Consider the following 23,788-nt stretch of genomic DNA (forward strand, 5'->3'; position numbering starts at 1 on the left):
TTAGATCTCTGGCAACAGGATCGATTCCTCTTTTCAAGGATGTATATTGCCTCTATTACACAAGCCATTTCTTTGGCCACCAACGTTCTGTCCATACAGTTTCATTTTGTCTTCTCTGTTTTGAGAGTGAAGAACTAAGAATTTTTTTTTTCTTTCTCCGTTCTGCAGGACAGATCGCCCCTCCTAGTCATTTGATTCGAGTAGAAGGGAACAGCCATGCCCAGTACGTAGAAGACCCCATCACAGGAAGGCAGAGTGTGCTTGTACCTTATGAACCACCCCAGGTAAACAGATAAGGGTTGGGCAAACTTGAGATTATTAGTTTTGGTGATAGGGGGTGTTTCAAGCATCAATTTCTATTTTAGTCCTTGTTATAAAACAACTAACCTTTTTGTGTTTCTTCTCTCCCTCTTCTCCACAGGCCACTTCTCTATCCCCCTTCAAAACTCCTAAATTTGTGCTAAATTTGTACTTGGTAATGTGGCTCTGTGCCCATGTTCCCATCTTAAAGGCAGACAATAATTGAATCTACAGTTGAGTTTATACGTGGCATTATTATCCAGAGATCTTAACTGGCAATTCAGCTAGTAGTGGATGTACACGAGTACTGGATACAAGTATTTTTACACTGGCCTGAAAATGGGAGACCCTAAGATGGAACTCTTAGCTGAAGTTTGAAAGTACAGGTTCGCAGGTTAGAAAAGCAGAGTGGTGTGGCAGAAAGAACACTGGGGTAGTGAGAACAGAGACTCTTCGTTTGCTGACTCACTCTGTGGACCTTTAGCTTATAGCTCTCATCTCTGGGCTTCAGATTGCCTCACCCATAAATTCATTTTCTGGACTAGATGATTTAATTCTGAGGACGTTTTAAGCTCCAGAGTGTACGTTATAGAAGTGTACATTCACATATATGTTGTACTGTTTTTTATCCACCTAGGGGAAATATCCCTGGAGCATTACTGCTATAGTTAGTAACTTTTTCATCTCTCTCTTTTCGTATATGTGATGAACCCTATTTGAATTAGGTGATATGATCAGCTTGCAAATGAATATGTAGGGTCAAAGATCGTTATTTTTTAAAAGCCTATCTCATCTTGGGTAGGGTCCAATGTTACAGAAATTAGCTTTAAGCATCCCAAGATCCAAGGCAAAGAAGAAGCTACTGTGGATTTTACAGTTTGCCTTTGTAGAAGAAAGCATATCGCTTCCTCAGAAGTGGAGTTGTTTAAATAAGTGAGAACTAAGAAGGAAGAGCTGAGAAGACAGAACGTCAGTTCAAACCATGGTTAACACCGACTGTTTTTTCCCCCTCTCCGTGTTAAGGTTGGCACTGAATTCACGACAGTCTTGTACAATTTCATGTGTAACAGCAGTTGTGTTGGAGGGATGAACCGCCGTCCAATTTTAATCATCGTTACTCTGGAAACCAGAGAGTAAGTGGCATTTGCAGAATTGTTATTCTATAGAAACGCTGGGCAGAGGGCAAAGTGAAATTGTGTTTGCTTTATCATTACCTTTGCATGTGCAGCAGAGAGCTACCCTTGATTTTGTCCTTTGTGCTTTAAATCCTTGCTACAAACACTTACATAAAAGATCTAAGAAGGTGGAGACAGAACGGGGTGGGTAAAGGTAGAAGAGAAAAAAAAAAAAGAATTGGGAAGGTGTTCAAGTCGCTTCATACCTGAATTCTTGACATTTGACTGGAATAGTTTCTGATTAGACAGTGTTTGTTTTCATGTGGCCCCTAAAGGCATTTAACAGTTTCTTTGAATAAGTCTGAGCTGCCTGTGGGGATTTTATCTGGAGACATCCACTGGCTTAACTCAAGTTTCCTTCAAAATATGTAGCTAAATACAGCTGTTCAGCTAATGGCTTGGAGGTTCTTTGCAGAACAAATGGATGCTATTTACTAATATTGCTCATGGCGTGTAAGCACTTTTGTGTTCTGCCAGATGCTTTGGGGCCCATCCTCAAAGCAGCCATAAGGGAGCTGGTAGTGGTGGTGCACTGGTGATGGCCAGCAGGGGTCTTTTCAAATTCTTTTCATTTAACCCTTTCTTCTCCTCTTCTCTAATTCCTAGTGGGCAAGTCCTGGGCCGCCGCTGTTTTGAGGCCCGGATCTGTGCTTGCCCAGGGAGAGATAGGAAGGCAGATGAAGACAGTATCAGAAAGCAGCAAGTCTCGGACAGCACAAAGAACGGTGATGGTACGAAGCGCCGTAAGTAGCTGTAGTGGCCAAACGGGGTAGGGTTAAGTCTTCTCCAGAGAGGGGGGCTGGGGAGTGATCTTTGAGAAGCTGCAGAATAAGACCTAAGGGCTTTAGAGGCAAGTATGACCCAGGGCCCCAGAGCTGATGGGAGCAGCTCTCGCTGAAATGGACTCCAGGTGTACACTATAGCTTTTCAAAAGCAAATCATCACGGTGAGGATTTCTTAGTCAGCAACGCTCCAAATATGACTGCCAAACCAGTAACGTCAGCATCACCTGGAAACTGGGTAGAAATGCAAATTCTTAGTTCCCAGACTTGCTGAATCAGAAATTCTGGGTGTGAGATCCAGGAACCTATGTTGTGTAAGACCTGCAGGTGATTCTGTTGCCAATTAAAGTTTGAGAAGCAGTATCTTAGCCTATTGGTATCCATTTACTTTTCTATTATTGAGCATGCGGGTTGAAAATGCCACCAGCCTTCCTCGTGAGTCTGGGGGAATAGTGAAATTTAAGAACACACTTTATAAAGCACAGTCTGGGAAATATGCAGATCTGGGTTTCATTGAATCTTGATGTGTAGGACCCACTTGGGGCTTTAGTTACATCATTTATAGTGAGGCTAATGATTTAGGTCAGTTGTTTCCCAACTGGTCTCTTTAAGCAGTAAAAGCTTTTATTAAAGAAATACTTCAAAGAATGCAAAATGCAAAGCAGAGCTGCTGTAGCTGAAGAAGCAGGAGTCGGGGTGGGCTGTGGTTTCATGCTCCACTCACACCACCTCTTGCCCATGAGGTACACGTCCCCAGAGGCCTTCAGGTAACAGAGGTTCTTCAGGTAACAAGCGTTTGAAAACCATTGATCCACACGAGCTACTAAAGCGTGACACATAATTCTAGAAGGTGTCTTGCATAAGCCTGATATCACTACAGCAAGTATTGTAAAGAACATCACACTATGAATTGTATCATGAAAAAGGTTTTAGTCTTTTTACTGATTATTCTGCAGAAGAAATAAAAATTTTTGTCACATTTTACAGGACAACAGTGTTATAACAACTGACCTCCATTAACTTCTGGCTGTTCAGTGTGATTTGCTTTTCCAGTTAGTCTCTTTTTCTCCCTAATTATTCCTCAAAAAATCGTATGTATGGGATTTATATTATATATACCATATCAATAGTACCTATAATATCCATAATTATATCTCCACCCTTATTTTCCTCTTGGGTCTGTCTGTTGGCCTAGCTCCATACACTTCCCTGAGCACCTCAGTTACCAACAAATCAGTAATTTTCAGTAAGAACGATTATTTGAACTCTGGTAGGAGAATCCTCTCTATACCCTGGATCCTGGGTGTAGTTTCTACATTGTGGAAACCTTAGGGATTTATGAGATTAATTCACTCATTTTACCAAAGAGAAAACTGAGGTCCTGGAAAGAGAGACTGCTTATCAAAAGTTATGCGATGTACATACTGACATCGGAAGGGTAAACTCACAAGGCTGAATGCACTGGCAAGACAACCTCTACAGCATGCATTTACCTCCTTGGAAGATAAATGACCTGAAAAATAAAACACAAAACCAATGTATCTTCCTTTCCTGAACAGCTGTTCACAGACCCATGCCAGGAAGACACAAGGATTCCTGCAGCACTACTTAAGCCAGAGGCCATCTCCCAGCCTCCCCGACCTCCCCCGGGGTTTTCTTTCATTTGTTTTCCCTCACCTTCCCTCCTCCCCGCTTCATTATTGCTAGGTTTACACCTAAGGTAAAAGCAATCATCACCAATTACTGGCTGCTTAGAACTAGAAATTCTAATCTCATAAGTGTTGCTCATGCTACTGTCTGTGTAATAAATGTATTTATTGCTTCAGAAATGTTCCCAGGATGAAACTTGCATTTTTCCTCCACCAGCTTTTCGTCAAAATACACATGGCATCCAGATGACATCCATCAAGAAACGAAGATCCCCAGATGATGAACTGCTATACTTACCAGTGAGTCTCCCTTGGGTATTCATGATCGCTTCATTTTCACCTTCTTTGAATGAGCGTTTACTCTGGGGTCATCTTTCGATTATCTGTGACAATGAGAAGAGGGTGATGGAGACTAGTGAGATAAAACAGAGAATTTATTTTTTACAAAATTAGGAAATTACTCCTTCCCTCTACAGTTCTGGAACATATTAACAGTGTGGGCTCTTCTGCTTACGGCTCACCCAGTCAAAGCTACCTTCCTAATAAAATTTTTCTTATGCCAATATTTAAAATTAATTTGTACTTCATTATTTAAGAGGGATAAGATGATTTTAGACAGCATGGTCATACCAATTTAGGACTAAACTTTTGTCAGAAGGCATTCACAAAGTCGATAATACATGGTGAATTGCCTGGGATTTCTCTTAGGGAGTGCTATAAAGAAAGCCAAGTCAGGAAGACTCTTCAGTTATATGGGAATGGCCAGAGACTTGGCCCAGTTATTGTGTAGGAGCGTTTTTCATTCCTACAAGGAATATAAGCCCTCTCAAGGTCACCAAGGTGCCCCTTTTTAGGCCGTGGTTGTAGTTCATCGAATTCTTATTACCTTAGGTCTTTGCTATCTAGAGTGGCAGCAGAGTTTGGGTAACCAGTATATCTCTTGATGCCATCTACACTGACTTGCGACACAGACAAGCTAGGCCAGGAGATCTGACTGGGATTAACACTAAGCCACAGGTTTGGGTGTGCTGTGCTTGCTGCCCTTCCTTCTTCGGGCCCTGAAGGTCGGGTAAGGGAATTAGACTGCTTGCTGGCAGAATAATTAGACAGTGAGTTAGCTAAGATTCTCAGTGTCTTGTTTCTCAGGCTACATATGGAAACTGACATGTGAACTCTAAGTTAAACATTTTCCTGCTACACTAGATATTCCAAAAGATCTAGTATGTTTTCAGCTGATGAGATAGAAACCACTGGAAGAGCTGTTTTTCTCATGAAATTTCAGTTTGTACTCATGGAGGAGATACCCTGTATTCTGTTACATCTTATTTTTAGTGAAGAATTAGCCAAACTGAAATGTGTAAAGAAAAAAGAAAACCTCTTAATTTACCATGAATTTGGTTGGTATTTGTTGAGTGGCAGTAATGCGAGACCCTGAGCACTTAGAGATCGGTAGGGTACAATTCTTACCTTCCAAGATCTTGCCTTCTAGTGAGGAGACAAATAGGCATAATGCAATGAAATCAGTGCTTCAGCAAAGCTAGACATGACACTGTGGGAGCACATAGGAAGGATGGAAGAATCAGCCTAAAAGACTGAGGTCAGGAAAAGCTTCTCAAAGAGCATGATCCCAGAGCTGGGATTAGTAGGAGTTAACCCAACAAAAGGTAGAGAAAATCTTTCCATTTCTGAATTCTGACAAACTCTGCCTCTCATGCTCAGGGAGGAGACAGGTGATGTGCTAGGGTGCACAGGGTAAACAGACACTCACTCTCGGGGTCAGGCAAGTGCCCTTTGTTCTCCACTTGCCTGTCTCTAGTCCTGGTCCTGCTCAGACATTTTTGTTTGTTTGTTTGTTGACTGGGATTACTTTTTTTTTTAAACATTTTTATTGGAGTCTAATTGCTTTACAATGGTGTGTTAGTTTCTGCTTTATAACAAAGTGAATCAGTTATACCTATACATATGTTCCCATATCTCTTCCCTCTTGCATCTCCCTCCCTCCCACACTCCCTATCCCACTGCTCTAGATGGTCACAAAGCACCAAGCTGATCTCCCTGTGCTATGCGGCTGCTTCCCACTAGCTATCTACCTTACGTTTGGTAGTGTATATATGTGCATGCCACTCTCTCACTTTGTCCCAGCTTACCCTTCCCCCTCCCCATGTCCTCAAGTCCATTCTCTACGTCTGTGTCTTTATTCCTGTCCTGCCCCTAGGTTCTTCAGAACCTTTTTTTTTTTTTTAAGATTCCATATATATGTGTTAGCATACGGTATTTGTTTTTCTCTTTCTGACTTATGTCACTCTATGACAGACTCTAGGTCCATCTACCTCACTACAAATAACTCAATTTCATTTCTTTCTATGGCTGAGTGATATTCCATTGTATATATGTGCCACATCTTCTTTATTCATCTGTCAATGGACACTTAGGTTGCTTCCATGTCCTGGCTATTGTAAATAGCTGCTCAGACTTTTAAAAGCTTTTAAGAGACTCTCTTAAAGAAGGAAGCACATTTTACCTCCACTGAAAACTTGTGTTCTTCTAGAGGTAATTACAGTTAGTTCTAGTTATTTGTGTTACTTATGCTTTATAAAGTCACTGTGAACACTGTACTCGCAAATACTGAATCATTGCTCCTAGAGGAAATACAGGATTAGGTTCCTGTGAGCCTCTGGTCATGTTTTTAGTAACTGATCAATGCATTACCTTGTTTCATGTGTGTTTCTTATTTAATATATGCTGTTGATTCATTAGCATTGAACTCACTGCCCATAGCACTATAACTCATGGCTGATCTAAGCTTATCTAACACATATTTTCTCCATAAGGCACATCACAGCCTTCTTGCACTTAGGAACATGAGATAGCATGGCAGCTGCCCTGGGGAACTATTTTAAATGGAAAAATCACCCACAAAAAGTGAAAAATGTGGCCCTAACTAGACCATGAGAAGGACACCTGTTTCTAGCATGAGAGCTGAAACAAAAAGGCGGAGCATCACTTTCTTCCCCCTCAGCTGGGAACTTGCACAATGGTTGAATCAGCTTTTCATCACTCTGCGCATGTCTGTGAATGACTGCAAAGCCTGCCAGTGTTGTTTTTCCTGTTACAAATAAATGTGAACAAGTAGGCGAATTCGTCCATGCAGAATCCACGAATAATGAGCATTGACTGTACTTCTGATAGTTCTACAGCTCTTCATTTTTTCTTCACTTTTCTTCTGCTCTTTGACATAGGTGAGGGGCCGTGAGACTTACGAAATGCTGCTGAAGATCAAAGAATCCCTGGAACTCATGCAGTACCTTCCTCAGCACACGATTGAAACATACAGGCAGCAGCAGCAACAGCAACACCAGCATTTACTTCAGAAACAGTGAGTGTGTCCCTGTGTCATTTTAGGAGATGTGAGTAAGATGACTGTTTATTCAGGTCAGCAACAGGGTGACGGTTGGGTGATGTAAAAGATGAGGTTGTGAGCAGAATGTGGTAGGTTCAGATGGGCTGGTGTGGGACACCTTTTTTCACGTCAACAATCTTCTGTGTTTCTTATAACCTTCCCTTTGAGAAGTTCCACCTATATTTTGAAGTTGAATACAAACCATTTCAAGTGAATTACAAAAAAGACTCACACTAACAGAATTAGTTCTCTTCTCTACGCCTCTGATCCAAGCACATCTATCAATAGTAGAACTTTGAGTACACACTCTATTCTAGTAATAATGTGTCTGTTTAAAAACATGTACTCTTCCTCATCTCGATAGACTATCTTGTCCCTCTCCTGGGATGCACACAATCCGCTTTTGGGAAAACTGTTATAGAGACAGCACATAGGTTTTACTATAAGTGTCTTGAGTGCTGTGTTGAGGATTCAGAGTCCCAGTGCATGCTCATTTAGCAAACATCTGGATGCAGAGGGCAAAGTGGCATCATATTGCCGTGTTTTAACATCCCCATTCTAGGTCTTCTTCCAGCGTTACGTGTTTACATCAATGAGGCCAGATTTTGCAACCATATTAGAATATACATACAACCTATTTACATGTTAATTTTTACCTAGATTCTTGGATCTTTGATTATGTTCATTGTTTTATGACTAACCTGAATAAAATAGCTCTTATAAAAGGAAGAGACTCCACTTATACTTACCCTTCTGTGGTTAAGAATAATCACTTGTTAGCTTAAAAACTATTGTGTCTGTACTGGAAGTATTGCCAGAGGCTCTGCAGATAGATGTAAAATATAGACATTTGGGGCTCATTTTAGTAATTCAAGCATTTGACTTTATTCTTCAGGCAAAAAAAAATAAACCCAAACCATCTTGCCGAAGTCAAAGATTGTCTTTTACAATAGAAATGTAAATGAGCAATAAATAGTGGATCTTTTCTCATATATTATTAGCTACTCTAGAGAGATACCTATGGAAAGTGTAATAAAAAGAGATTGCTTTTCTTTTTTAAATCAAAATAAATGTAGGTGAGAAGGTTGGACTGCATTTCTGATAGTCAGAAGGCATCCTCTGAGCCCATACCTACTGACTGTGAGGTATGGGGTGGGCAGCAGGGGAATAGAAAATAAGTATGCTCTCTCTTTAAAGGACTTCAGGCTCTTTGAGCATTTAAGACCTTTTTTGCCTGGAAGAGATCTCACCATTCACTTCTGGCACGAAAGTTTGCAAATCATAAATATAAGGTTTTAGAGTAAGGCTGACTGGAAAGTTGAATCAGGCGGTTCCTTGGGGACACAGGGTACTCCAAAGGAGAATTAGAATTCAAGGTTACAGAATTCCCATTGCCAATCCTATATAGTCTTTAGGATATCAGATAGAAATATATATTAATACATTCAAGTGCAAAACTGATTTAGTTCTTATAAACTCATAAAAGAGGAATCAAAGAAATAGACTTGTAGCATCAATTACAAACCCAAAGGGGATAAATGCCTTCTCCAAGATACGCGTGTCACGCTATTAAGACATACTCTCAGATCGTCACCAGTTCACTCTGGAAATGTTTGGCTTAGCGAAAATGACCTCAGAAGAACTACTCCATAGCAGATCATGCTGAACTCGTTGCTCCGTGATTTCCTGCCTCTTTTTTAACAGGAAAAGTTCTGTCAGTATTAAATGGTGTGGTTTGAAAGGTCTGACCCTCTAGCACAGGGGTTGGCAAACTTTTTTTTCTGTAAAGCACCAGTAGTAAATATCTTAGGCTTTCTGGTCCATATATATGGTCTCTTGTAGCTCCCCAGTTCAGAAGCACAGCAGCAAACCACAGACAATATGTAAATAAATGAGAGCAGCTGTTACACTAAAGTTTTATTTTATGGACACTGAAGTTTGAATTTCATATAATTTTCACTTGTCATGAAGCATTCTTCTTCTTTTGAATTTTTCCTACCGTGTAAAAATGTAAAAACCATTCTTAGTTTATGGGCCAGGTTTGGCCCATTCACTATAGTTTGCCAATCCTCCTTCTAGATAAAAGAGTGGCTCCTTCATGGCTTCTTGATGTTCATATTTTTTGATAGGAGTATCTGGAAGCTAATCTATATATTCTAAAGTAGAGAGGTATTAAAAGATTTTAGGAAGTTTTTTAAGGTGTCATCTCAGTATCTAACAAAACAACAGCAGTCTTTAGCAGAGGCTTCTCTTGTCTTTCTTCTGGCTGAAAAAGACATGCCCATCTAGACACAAAATACGGTTCATCATCAGCTAAGACTGGAATAGTTGACGTGACTCATGTAATAAGCTTTTTACTGAAGATCTGCTACGTGAAAGCAGTAAAAATAGAGATGAGGTAGATGAGGTTCCTGCCTTCCTATAGTTTACGGTTTGGTGGTGAATTCCTAACCAGAACACCTTTTGAATCTTAAGAAATCTCTGGAAGTTTATTCTCAGCATCCTGTAAGTTCATAGGACAATTTTAAACAACTTGTATAGATTATACAGTAGAAGGAATAGTTTTGTCATAGTTTTAGAGACTTTACAAGGCAAGATGATCTGTTTCAGTTGGAGACATGTGCATTTGTTTGCTTACATGGAGTACACGAGGATATATAGTCCCATGTCCCTGGATGATGAGTTATCCAGGGCTTATAACTTATCTAGCCTAATTGGCTTGCATTGCTCTAAAGGGAAATTGTTTTATTTATAATTAATATTCCATAAAACAATCTATTTCATCAAAGAAGAAAATATATCTTAAAATTATTATTTTAAGAAGCTCAAAAGATTTTAGAGACATATTTTCACTGTTCTGCATGTGTGGTGGTCACAGATAAATAACGAGGAATTTGTAGCCCCGTAGTTTCCTGTGGTGTCCATTTATATGTATAATTGCATGTTTTTGAGTGCTTGTCTCACAGTGTATAAGAGCTAACTTCAGCTGTGATAACTTGTGCATGGAAATATAACAGACTGCAAAATGAACTCTTTGCAAAATATAGACATTTGGTCTAATTATGTCTTTGTTACATTATATATACATGGGTCTCCCTCCAATGATTGATACACATTTATATAAATTCTCCAGTTGCTGTATTCTTCAGCTCAGTTTTTTTCAGCTCTTTTTATTTTTATACAAAGCTCCAAGAAAGAGCACGAATGATTAGACAAAGAAAACTGGAAATCTAATTCCTGGCAATCATTTGAAAAGAATACATCAGCTTGGAAAATGCCTATGATAGCCTGTGATTTCCTTTGCAAAAACTTAGTACCAATATTTTATGCTGGTAAGGAATCAAGTTTATGCTTTTCTTTATAGTAGAGTGAAAATTAATGGGAAGAGAATACACTCTGTACGAGGTAGCAATAAAATATTTTCAGTTTAATTGCTTCTATTAGTTCCTCACTATATGTTTTCTCGCTGCTTGCTTTTCATTTATGCATGGTTTTCCTTATTCAAAACTTCCTTCACAATTACCTTCATGATCATAGGCTTTCTGGAGGATAAATCTTAGTGTAAGTGAGTTTTTGTGAATCAAGTTGTTATAGCTATAAGTAGGCTTTATTCCATTTATAAGGAAATTTGATTTTAGTTGATCTGCTCACATTGGAATAAACATAGGGAGTTACGTCCATAGGAGCCAGCATCTAGTGAGTGGACAAATTGGACCCATTCTTGCCACTAGACTCCTTACCATCATATTTTCAAGGGACATTAACTCTTAAGACAGTTTTGCAGCAGCCACTTGAGACCTTTTTAGCAATCTTTTGACATGTGTACTTTTGACCAATACTATCTCTTGTTCATTTTTTTTCTTCTGTAATTTACCCTCCTTCTTGGGTAAGATCTGATCTGAGAGCAGCATTACTTTGTTAAAATTTTACTTAGCCCAACTCTGGAGAATTATTATTTTTTTTTTTTTCTGGAGAATTATTTTTAAGTTTCTACAGGATAGATGTACTTTGATTTTAATACAAATGTATGACATCCTGAGGAGCTCTTAGTGTTTCCTTCTCCTTTATGATCACTTGATGATTGTAGCTTATTAGTATCCATGATATAGGTCAGAGAATACTGGAGCAGAACAGGATCTTCAAGACTATGGTTCTAGCCCCATTGTGCTATAGCTGGGGAAACTGAGGCCCAATGAACTACACCTGTGATTTCATAGCCAGTTCATAATAAATCTGAGACTAGAATCAGATCTGGAAGACATAGCTCTTTACAATATTCTGGGCTGCTTCATTAGTTAAGAAAGTCATAATAAGAAAACACAAAGCAAGCATTCATTCCCATTTTTCTGTCCCTGTATCAGGTAGTTGGTATTTACCCTTGTGATTTCAGCATAATGTCCTATTTCTCTAAGCTCATCTGGCTACGATTTTCTTCAAGAATGTTGATAATTATTCCTCAGATTCATGTATCTGAAAAAGAAGCAAGTAATATTTTCAGAATTATCAATGTAGAAGAAAGCAGAAGACACAAATCTTTCTCTCTCTCACTGACAGATATGACTAATACCATATTTCTAAGTCTGACTTAGAAATTCTCCACACTTCCAGAATATTTGTTTGAAATTGCCAGTTTCATAGATTAAAAAAAAAGGTAAATATGGGCAGTTTCATGGGGTTCAACCTTATAGGTCATGGCACTGCACAAGCCTTTACAGTTTACACAGTTAGTTTAGAACTTCACGAAAATGTTAGGAAGTTGTCAGGACAGAGATTTATTAGCTCTGAATTGGCAATGCAGAAAAACACCCTCAGATTAATTAAATTCAGATAGATTAAATCACTTTTCTAACTTCTCACATCTCATCGCAGAACTTGTCTCAATTCTAGTCTCAGTGTGTAATTCTCTGGTCCAGACATTTTTTTCATAAGTGAAGGATGATTTCTGCATGTTGTCTTATTCAATCCTTGGTCCAAGAGGAGCCCCAAGACGTAATATCCACACAAGAAGTCGAAACCATTGTTCTTTAGTTGGTAATAAATTGCTTCCCTACTAATTTGTATTCTGGCACCTTCTTTAAGATGATCCCAATTCTTGCTGGTGAGATGGCTTACTAAATCTCAGCACTGAGCAAGTGAAAATTGCTTTGTTCCTTTGCAAGGAGTAACCATATGTGATTCAAAAGCCATCCGGGCAGTAATTCCCAAACAGTTCATGGGGTTGCACAACCCTTAGGAAAATAAGAGGATTTGTTCCTGGCATCCTTGTGTCATAATTGATTTCTTCATTATGCAAAAGTTGCTTTCGTGAGTTTGATATGTGCATTTCTAGGCCAAGTTTGTGACTGAAAGGATTAGGATATTTATCCATCACAATCTGGGCACATGCAAAATGCTCATTAGTAGTTCTTTACAAAGGCATGATGACACAGCCCCCAGACTGATAAGATCATATTTCTTCATACTTCAGAGTTAAGCTAGACGGGAACAGTAATGAGGTATCATAATTGGGAAGATGACATTTTACAAAAGATTGAAGTTACTTCTTGTCTCTGCATTCCTTTTTGCAATTAATTGAGTCCAATATGCCAAGCACCATGCGAAGCATCTTGACCTACCTTGTCTCAGTAGTCCTCAACTAAGTAACTTGTGGAACTTCTTGAAAGTGTATGTATGCCTGGGTCCCAGCCTGGTCTCAGAAAGGATCCTGGAAAATGCATTTTTTAAAAGTTCCACAGGTGATTCTAATAGTTCTAGATAGCTACCATTGCCTTCTCTCATTTCTTCTTCATAAAAGTCTTGGGAAGTCATCTCTGAGTGATCTTAAAGGAAGGTAAAGAGGAAGGAACAAAAATAGCCGTGCGGCATTCTGTTCTGACTATACTATGATCATGAAGGTAGAAGGATGTGTTTCTGTATTCAGTTGATTTGAATATATGAAGTCCTAAGCCTTCATCTTTTCTTTTCTCTGGTTCCTCTCTGCAGTCTCCTTTCAGCCTGCTTCAGGAATGAGCTTGTGGAGCCCCGGAGAGAAAGCCCGAGGCAATCTGACGTCTTCTTTAGACATTCCAGCCCCCCAAACCGATCAGTGTACCCATAGAGCCCCATCTCTGTATTTTGAGCGTATGTGTTTGTTGTGTTTCCGTGTGTGTGTGTGTGTGTGTGTGTGTGTGTATGTGTGTGTGTGTATCAAGCCCTCATAGCCAGGACTTGAAGACACTTTGGCTCAGAGACCCAACTGCTCAAAGGCACACAGCCACTAGTAAGAAAATCTTTGAAGGGACTCAAAACTGTACAAGAAAGGACATTTTCTGCAGATTCTGTATCCTTAGATCTAGCATTGGTCCATCAGGAACCCCTGTGTCTGTCTGTGAGCTTTTGTGTTGTTTCTTGGGAGGGAGGAGCTCAGGTTGGGAAGAGGGGCATTACGATGTTTATTGGAACCCTTTTCTGTTACCTTCTGTTGTGTTTCTAAAACTCATGAAGAAGCTTTTGAGCAGGTCTCAAACTTAAGATGTCTTTTTAAGAAAAGGAGAAAAAAAGGTTGTTATTGTCTAGGCAGAAGTAAACTGTAGGTGACTGAGAGACTCAGGCCCTTTTAATGCTGGTCATGCAATGATACTGCAAATAGTAACAAGCTAAGGTGTCAAGTGTACTGCTGGGCAGAGAGGTAATAACTACCATGAGTAGCCACTGAGGGGAATGATTTTTTCTTCTTTTTGAGAACTTGCATTACCAGTATCCTCCCCTCATATGTAGTAAAAAGCTCATTAATTCTGTGTCAGGTCCTGCCACTGCCACCCCATGTCAGCATCTGATGTGATAGTCTTCCTTGCTTTTGGAAACCCTCCAAAATTTGTGTTTGGACCCCAAGGCAGGTAAACCTCTTTTGTCATTTTAAGAGGAGGGTAAAACTACCCCAGTAATATTCTTTCAGGCAGTCATATATCATTCTTCCGTGTCCACCATGGAATTCAAAGTCCTCTCACCAAATCTATAATTAACTCCTTTGATTGGAGTGCCATAAAATCAGCCATATCACTGACACTGTTCAAATTACCGTGTCCAGGACACTTATGCTTTGTTTAAGTGATGTCCAAGCGGACACATTTTTAAATCAACACTCCTGGCCTAAGAATTAAAGACAGGAAGAGTAGATAATTTTTCTTTTTTGGTTCAAAGACTTTAGAGAATCTATTTCCATTTTAAATCATATTTTAAAGTAATAGTATAAAGACTTAAAAAATCTGCTCCCCACACCAGGTCACCAGCTCTTTATTCTTTGTCACCACAGCAATGATTTCTTGTTATTGAGGCTGTTGCTTTATGGATGTGTGATTTTAATTTTCAATAAACTTTTGCATCTTGGTTTATCTCGCAGTTTTTCTTTTCTGTCTCTTTTGCTTTTTGAAATTCCTTAAATGCTAGAATATTTTCATTTAAGTGCCTGAAGTACCATGTGTAAGTCTAAAGAACAAGAATAGGTCACTTTGGTTCTGTGTACACTATTGTCATAGTTGGTGTTTTTATTTAAGATACTCTGTATCAAGGTCATCAGTCCTAAAAGTAAATTTCAATGCCCATGCTAACTTGAAAATTTATTTTAGCCCTGTGCATGTTTAATTTCGTCATAAAGAGCTAGGCACTATAGCATCATTTGTTCACATCTCTGAATAAGCCTTGAGTTATATCTTCAGTTGCCAAGTTCACTAGAAGAAATTTAAATCAAATTCCAGTTTATTAAATAAATTGGCTTCTGTGACACTGGTGTTAGGAAATATCCAGTGGAACCTGTTGTGCACAGGTTTTAAAAAAAATTACAATACGTTCTGATCTTTGAGTAACAAGTTTTAAAAACTTCATAAACCACCGTTCTAAATAAAACTAATATAGTCACTTAGAAAACTACTTAAGGAAAACAAGAAAAATACTTAAGAAAAAACATGTTTATGTTTGAGATAAAAGTATAATAGTAAAATCAGATGATCCTGTTACATTGGCACCGTTTTCAATTAATCTAAAAACTTTCTAATCCCTTTTAAGGAATTCACAAATTCCTTAAACGGTTAGTATGTTTAATTTTTTAATGTTTGTTTTTTCTTCTGGAAGTTTTTTTTCCCTTTCACCCTATTTTTATGGAAGTTTTTAATGTGTTTATAGTGATGTTTATATAAATGCATACATTTGAACTGATAGAAAATATTTTATAATTACAGTTGACTTAGCTGGAGAATAAATGCTGCCTTTCGTCTTTAGAAGCAAGATTCCTCAGCTAGAGAGAAAAGTTACATGTGGGGAGGTACTGGGCAAAATTTCAAGGAGGAACAATTCCTTTTCTCATGTTCATGTCTTCCCTTTTTCTGACCTGCCCCATATCCACGGTGTTTCGCTCTACCCCCAATATCCCTTTCCCTTCTCGGATCCCGCCATGCAAAAGTGGTTTGGTAAAATAGATTCACCCTGATGTATTGCCAAATTCCACTAGAGAGTTGCTTTTTCATTAGCAATGGAAGATTTAAGGCCAAAGAAGGAATCCTTTGGTGGAATTCTAGGACAAATTGTAGGACAATGTCCAGGGCACTTACATAATCTCATTTAATCTTCATAGCAAGTCTTCTGGAGTGAGTGTAATGCCTGTTCTACAGATTAAGTAAATGAGACTCCAGAGACCTATATAATACCCAAAGTCACTTAATTGATTTGTGTCAGATCGAGAATGTGAACTCTAATATTTCGATTGGCTCCAAAATTTATGTTCCTTCTTCGTTTCTCTATGGTTTGTGACCTACCTTCCTCAACAATAATTTAAGTGGCTTAAAATAAATGAACTAACAAAATGGTCAAAAATAAAGACCACCAAAAACAGGAGAAAGGAATTGTAACAGGACTTGGAAGAAGGCGTTCACTATAATTGAGGGTCCAGGGAAAATTCATAGCTCTTAAATACATTTTTACTTTCCTAGTGGTGGGCATTAATGGTTCAAGCAACGCTTCCATTCGCTCTTGCTGTACATTTGACTGATTTGCGAGGATGGGAGAGATATGTAGACATTTCTTTAGGTTACAGAGGACCAACCTGCCTCTGGAGTCTGGGTAACCTGGCATCTTTGTTGCTTTGTGGTGGGCAAAGGTAGAGGAAGAAGCACCTGGCAAAGCTTCTCTTGATCACCTTGCCCTGAACATTCTTGCACTTTGATATGGACTTACAGAGGTTCCTAGGTGTATTCAAATGTGCTGACTCTTATGCAAGGCTTCTACACAGGGATGGAGTGGGTTTGAGGATAGCTCGGTCTCCCTTTACTATATCCCTTGCTCCCTGTTCCATCTTGGTCTCCTATTTCCTCTTACTACTTCACCCACTTCTTGATGTAACCTACTGCACTCCACTGTCTTACTTCTGGGAAGGTGTCACAGAATGAAAGGAAAAACTCTTGGACTAGGAGCCAAGAGACCTCTCAGCCCATCATGTAACAATGTGTGACTTAGGCACATTTTTTCTCAGAGTCTTATATTTACCCATCTGTACAACAGGCATAATCATTTCTGCCCATCCCTACCCTGCCATCCCATGTCCTCCTCCACGAGATGTGAGACTCATTTGGAAAATGGATAAAGGAGAGCTTGGTAACCTGAAGAATCTAACAGTTGGGAGAATTTATTATATAAACACCCATTTATACAACATGGTTCTAAACCTGTCTTCTTGAGAAGGGCTAAAGTGAGAAATCAATACCCTCCTACTTTAAGACAGTGATTCTAAAATGCAGCTGAATCGTCAATTGCACATTAATTGTCATGTTCATTTATGCAAATATAGCATAGTGTTTGAATTCCTCTAGCTGTGGCTCTTCAGTGATACGGAATGGAGCCTTCCCTGTTTTGTGTAATTATGGAGAATGCAGAGCTTTGAAGTCCAAGCCTAGCACGACTGTAGCACTCAGGTGTTAGAGCCACTTGTTATTTTTTCAAACATTATTATACCATGTTTGTTTGGAACTTGGATTCATTTACAGAGCCTCCTAAATCGGATACACATACACACACACAAGCAAATAAAACTCAAAGAAACATTTTTCTTCTCTTCTCTAATAAACATATGGCTGCAGCAGGGAGGAGACAAATAGGAACAAAATAATACCTTTTATTTGAGGAGTGTAAACGGGGAGGTTTTCCCCTTTTACATGCTCAGCCCAACCTTCATTCTCTGGTCACAATAATGACTCACTGTAAATGCCTGACAGTGTGTACAGTTCTTCCTCATCTTGTCTTTTTGGTTCTCACCATAGCCCTACAAGGTAGGTTGGATTGTTATCCCAATGTATCCACTACTCTATGAGCTTCTCCGAGATGGGACCATTTCTTATTAGTTTTCCCACCTCTAGCATCTAACTCATGCAGTAAGTGTATATATTTTAAGTTTTTATATATTTTAGTTTTCTGATGAGGGATATTTACTGGCTTGCACAGGGACCTATAGCTTTCTAACATATGCTGGAGGGAGACTTAAACGTTGTTTATCTGACTCTGTATCCTTCCCCGGTTCTAGATATCACTAGTTCTATATTCAAGGGAAAAGTCGGGCATGGCAGTTGAATAGGGAATGTTGTATGTAATATAATACATAGTATGACAAACCAATTCTAGTAAATTTACAAACTGAAGTAATGCCGAATGGAAAACTGTTTGTTTTTTTCCTTTGTCTCTCAAGAGACTTGTGGAAACTTAACAGAACAGTTGTTTGGACTCCTGGGTTCCCCTTGTGTAGAGAGGCTGTTGACGTTCCGATGGGTTCCCTCATGGCCCGTGAACAGCTAAGCTGAGAAAGCGTGTTTCCGTGTTGAGGCCTCTGCATGATGGCAGGTCGTGCTACCAAATGCCCTGTTTGACTGACTTTGTGGTTATTTTCTGTATATGCCCAAATGGCCTAGGAAGCTAGAGGTGAAACGCCTCAGCTGCAATTTAGCATGGCGTCTCCATGTCTTTCATAAGCCTTTGGGTCTTCACTCAGTTCTTTTCCCTTATTGATTTTCACGTTGAAAGGGATGGAGAAAACAATAGAGGGAAAAAGAAGATGCAATGATTTCCCATCTCACAAAGGAGATGCTTTAGGAAGATATTCAGCTTTGTCCTCTACTCATGTAGGAAACACACAATCTGATGATAGCCTTGTGATCCCTGCCAAGGTAGGAGAGATTCTCAGATAGAAGCACAAATAAGTTCCTGTCATTGTTCTGGAGGAATATTTTGGCAAGTGTACAGTTAAGGCTATGTTTTAATATGAGACCTGTTGGAAATGACCAGTCCCCACTCTTCAGCGTCCTGTGCTCACCATCCTTCCCGTGTTTGTGTTCCCAGGACCTCGATGCAGTCTCAGTCTTCCTACGGTAACAGCTCCCCACCTCTGAACAAAATGAACAGCATGAACAAGCTGCCTTCCGTGAGCCAGCTTATCAACCCTCAGCAGCGCAACACCCTCACTCCCACCACCATCCCCGATGGCATGGGAGCCAACAGTAAGAGCATCTCCCATTAGCTGCAGCTGGAGGACCCATAGGGCTAGTGTAGGGGAAGACTTTGCTCTGGGATGGGGGGAAAGCTTGCTCTGAAGCTACGGGAGAGGCACAGTAGACAGGACAGATCAAAGTTGAGTGGCTTAAATTTCTCACGGTGAACTTTTTCTCACTTTTAAGATGTATGGTTCATTGCAAAGCACACTGGTAGAGACAGAGAAGGCTGTTCCTTTAGTAGGGATAAGGATCTCTGTGAAAAAGAACAGTCCACTTCCTACCAACCTGGATGGGAACCCACCTTCTACATTCTTTGAGATAGTCAAAAGGAAATATGTCCAACTTGTGGGAAGTAGCATAGTGTGGTGGACTTAAAATCTAGAGAAATAGATCCTAGTCTGGACTCTATTGCAGCATTAGCTGCATAACTCTGGACGAGTCACCTCTCTGCTCTAATGCTCAGTTTTCCATTCATAAAATTATCACTCTGCACAGTTAACAAGTTTATGCGTCTGTGGCCCTACACTTTTGGGCTTCTCAACTCATCTATTCCATCCTATACACAGTTATTAAGGAATTGACATAGGGAAAGGAGTCTCCCTTTTATTTATTCACACACAGATTCCTGGTATGACAACGAAGACATTAGAGCCAGACTGCTCTCTCACTCGTGACAAATACATCCTAAGACTCTAAACCTGACCCTTTGGCAGGTCTGCTGCTTCGACAGTAAAAGGAAAAGGAACCATTTATTTTTTGCTTTCTTTCTGGTGACGTCTTAGAGTCCTCAGCTTTTTCTTGAGATGACAAAACAGTGGTAGTGGTAATGATCCTTCACATTTGTGTTCCAGTTTACTTACTTTTTCTTATTTATGCTTCATAATTTTCCTCTAATGGCATCAGGAGAGTCAGAGGGAAACCGATAGGACATGCTAGGCCTATGCTCTTTAGCTGGGTAGCTGGTGGCAGAGGCCTTTCCCCTTTGGCACACTACTGTTCACTGAAGTAGAGGCAAATTACATTCATCTTTTTGTAGATACGTTATTTCGCTCTTTTTTTTTTTACCTGAAGGCAAAATTTGTTTCATAAATATTATTGGTATTGAGCTTTTCTTCTCTATAAGTGAATGTTTACAGTTTATGGTTTAGTAAGAAACCAATCCAAGTTGGTGGTGTTCCCAAATATAATCCTGAAATGGACCAGAAAAAAGAGCTGGGGTCTTTCATTGCATCTTTCCTTATGAGGCATTCGGTTCCCTACAAATATTGCAATAAATCCTCCCATTCCCAAACCAATATTTCAAAGGTCCCTCTCTCATTCAAAGGTTTGTTCACTTAAGTTTTCTGAGCATCTGCTCTGTGCCAGGCACTGTGCTCGGGTCTGTGGGGACCCAGATGTGCATATGGTCTAATCTCCATGCTTTAGGAGACTAGCCTAGTGAGGGAGACAGAAATATAACCCATGAAGACAAATACAAGAAGGACTGTATTAACACCAGGAGCAGCAAGCAATTGGGACAGAGCATTGGAAGTAGAGAACAAAGTGGGAAGAGGTCGTCCTAAGAGAATGTACCAAGGTCAAGAAGTAGGTAATTAGTTTGGAGTTTGGTGACTGTTCTGTTCATTGAGATGTAGGGTACTTAAAGGGGTGTAGTGATAAGACTGCAAAGGAAGGCTGGTAGATTAGGCCCTTGGTAACATTAAGCCAGGCGAGGTGGACCACTGGGATGCTGGTATGTGATGATGGCAGTAACCCTCTCTGTTCCTCCTGCTTCTGTTCAGTTCCTATGATGGGCACCCACATGCCAATGGCTGGAGACATGAATGGACTCAGCCCCACCCAGGCCCTCCCTCCCCCTCTCTCCATGCCATCCACCTCCCACTGCACCCCCCCACCTCCGTACCCCACAGATTGCAGCCTTGTCAGGTGAGTCCACAGCGTGTGCCCCTGGGGGTCTGTCCTAAGCATCTCTGGGTGGTGGAGGGTGGACACCGTCAAAGTTAATAGCACAGTTGGAAAGAAAGCAAAGCAGCCCAGTGGTGGAAGTTCAGCCACTGTTATCTCTGATCTATGGAGTCATCAGCAGCGTTTAATCAAAGTAAACCACAACAATCAGCATGGGAAAAAGTGAAAATGTGAGTTGATAGGCATATAATTTTTCATGCCTGTTTCCCCCATCTTCACTTACTCCCCCCCTCCTCCATCACATTTTTACAGTAAGCTGTGGCCTTCAAATTGGTGCTCAGGGCTGGGGTTCCCAAATGGGCACTCAACTTGCTATCTCGCTCCCTTTCCTGCTCTCTAGGCCTCACAGCTCTCAGCCACCATGGGATCATTATTTTGGAGTTGGATGTCCATAAAAAAGTTGGAATGTTAGTAAAAATGACAGGGACTTTCAAGAACCTGATGGCCTCTTTTGCTTTGTCGTATGGGAACTGGGGACATTCCAGGAAAGGGAGTTCAGATAGCCAGAAGAAAGAAAGGCATGCAGTCTGGAAAATTCTGTTTCCAGCAGAGGCAAGCATTGGTGCCCAAATCTCATGCCTAGCGCCCTGCTTCGTGTGCAGAATGATTTTTTCATTTGGCTGCTGGAATAATACGTGTTGGTTCCCATGTGATGGATGCAACAGTACTAGCAGTGTCAGAGAGATGGCAAAGTGCATGGCTCAGCATCCAGCATCTGGCTCTGGGACGGTGGTGGCATCACCAATCTGAGACCAGAGCCGGAAAGGAGCGGGTCTGTATTTTGATGAGGACACCAAGCAAAAAGCATGAGTGACTTCACAGTAGAGTGGCTTACAGTTTTTTCTTAGCCACATAAGCCATTCTCAGAAACCCCAGATATAAACAATTGAAGGAGAGGTGCTCTTTTTGAAGTGAAGAGCTAGGAGGCAAGAGGGCTGGAAACCTGAGCACTGGACTCCTTCCTTTCACCCCCTGCAATGGCTCCTAAGACACTGATACGGAACCCCTAGAATTCCACCAGTCACCATTTGAAAATCTCTGCTCTGCAGGCATCTTTAAACAGTTGATTTTAATTTTAGAGACCTAAAGTTCGTGTCCCTAATCATCCCCAGACCTCCAACCCAAGGCCCCACATATATTTTATCTGCCCCTAATCTCTTATGTAGGGCATCCCAGGGCAAAATGTTGGGTTTTCCTTTATTTTGCCAATGCAGTTGGGGTGAACTTTCTTTTTCTGTTTCCTCCTTCCTCTTCCCTCCTCCCTCTGCAGTTTCTTAGCGAGGTTGGGCTGTTCATCATGTCTGGACTATTTCACGACCCAGGGGCTGACTACCATCTATCAGATTGAGCATTACTCCATGGATGTAAGTAACCGTTAGACTTTTCTCTTGAGTTTTATTCCTTAAGTTCCTCCCTTTGGTGACATTCACCTTGTAGTTGAATCCCCTGTGTTTTTTGTCCTACCCCCAGTCCTCAGTTTTGCTGGGACCCATAACCATATTAGAAAGATTCCCTGGCCTCCGCCTCTACATATGAGAAGCTCAGGATCAGTGGTCCTCAGCTTCTCTGATCAGTCAGCAGTTGTCTGTTGTGTGCATACTATATGCAGAGTGGGAGTGAGATCTGATCCCCACCTTCAAGGAATGTATGATCTCTAAAGAATTCAGAGCACTTTTTGGTTGTTCTCATTAATTGGTGTCAGACCCCAGGGAGGATAGCAGGAATCAGGTGATGTTATTCTCACTTTAAAACATGGAGAGACGACAGTATGGTCATTTGCCATGATGGGTTGATGACAGAACCAGGAATAGAACCCTGAGATGTAAGCTTCCAGTCTTTAACTCTATTGATTGGCCTTTTCTGCCTTTCTTTAAAATAGGATGTCACAGAGGATTGAGCTGTGCCTCTCGATTAGAACCATGTGTTCATTCATGGTCAGTTCTACCAGAATAGGGCCCAGCCATCCCTGATCACTGGGAAAGATCACTGGTCATGGGTTCGAGTCCCAACTATGCTTCTTAGTGGTAATGAGAACTTGGGGTTATCACTTTGCTTCTCTGGGCCTCAGTTAATCCAATTAGGTTCAAAATCATTGCCTTCTGGCTCTGATAGTCCTGGAAGCAAGCTGGATAGGAGGGGACATTTTCTTGCTTCCTACAGCACTTCTTGAACTACTGTTCACATGGGTGGGAGCTCATTTTCTGGTTTACAACAATCTGGTTTTCCTCCCAGGCTGCTCTTTATGCTGCTGTCTTTGGGGTTCACTATCCTCCTTTCTAGCTTCCAGAGGGCCCTTTGGGCTGGTGGAAGAAGATATTCTCTGTCTCTGCTGCTGCTTCTGTAGTTGGGACCTCTTTTTGCCCCCCACCCCCCCTTGAGCACCGATGCTAGAGATGTCCCTGCAAGCGTGAGAACACCTCTGCCCTCTGGTGACAAGTATATGCTGTGCTGTCCCTATGCCCGCCCCTCTCCACTCCCTCAATCACCCCTGGCTGCTGCTCCCTGAGGGAAGAAATTATAAGTAAAAGCTATAGAGAAAGCTTTAGGAGTATGTTCTGACAAGTTTCAGAGAACTTCACAATGATGTCCATCCATTGAAGGCAGTTTGACACAAGACAGTGTGTTGCCCTGTGTCTGAGAGCCTTACATGATGGAACAGGAAATTTGTCCCTTCCCTATATTTTTAAAGCTTTACCTTCAACTGGCTCACTGTCCCCACTGGGGAGTATGTCAGGGTGCCCCTTTGGCTGCTAAGATCTGCTGATGCTCTCCACAAATCTATCTCTGCTGGTGTTGGCTAGGTCCTGGGCCAGGCTCTGGGCCACAGCTTTCTCACCTGTCAGTATAAGTTAAAATCTATCCAGAGAGTAATGCAGATTAATGGAGCCTAGTGTACAGAGAGTTTTGGACTTACCGGGAGTTTTCAGAAGCATAAAGAGCTATGCTCACTTATCTATTTGTGGAATAACTTCTTTATACTGTATACTTTTTAAAAAAATTTTTATTGGAGTAT

General features: G+C 40.6%; 1 protein-coding gene across 4 annotated transcripts in view; it reads left to right on the forward strand.

The window, feature by feature from the left end:
• The window catches only part of TP63 (tumor protein p63), a 270,557-nt gene that overhangs the window by 192,043 nt on the left and 54,726 nt on the right, over nt 1-23,788 (forward strand). For 2 of the 4 annotated variants that reach the window (XM_067738400.1, XM_067738403.1), the window contains 8 exons: nt 169-284; nt 1,324-1,433; nt 2,082-2,218; nt 4,124-4,206; nt 7,146-7,282; nt 18,659-18,816; nt 20,592-20,736; nt 22,046-22,139. In XM_067738400.1, the coding sequence (XP_067594501.1) occupies nt 169-284; nt 1,324-1,433; nt 2,082-2,218; nt 4,124-4,206; nt 7,146-7,282; nt 18,659-18,816; nt 20,592-20,736; nt 22,046-22,139 (980 nt within the window). Of the gene's footprint in view, nt 1-168; nt 285-1,323; nt 1,434-2,081; nt 2,219-4,123; nt 4,207-7,145; nt 7,283-13,288; nt 14,677-18,658; nt 18,817-20,591; nt 20,737-22,045; nt 22,140-23,788 lie in introns of those variants that run through there. The other 2 variants (XM_067738402.1, XM_067738404.1) reach the window with 2 other exon arrangements.

The sequence above is a fragment of the Pseudorca crassidens genome, chromosome 5 (assembly GCF_039906515.1).
Source record: "Pseudorca crassidens isolate mPseCra1 chromosome 5, mPseCra1.hap1, whole genome shotgun sequence".
Taxonomy (NCBI): domain Eukaryota; kingdom Metazoa; phylum Chordata; class Mammalia; order Artiodactyla; family Delphinidae; genus Pseudorca; species Pseudorca crassidens.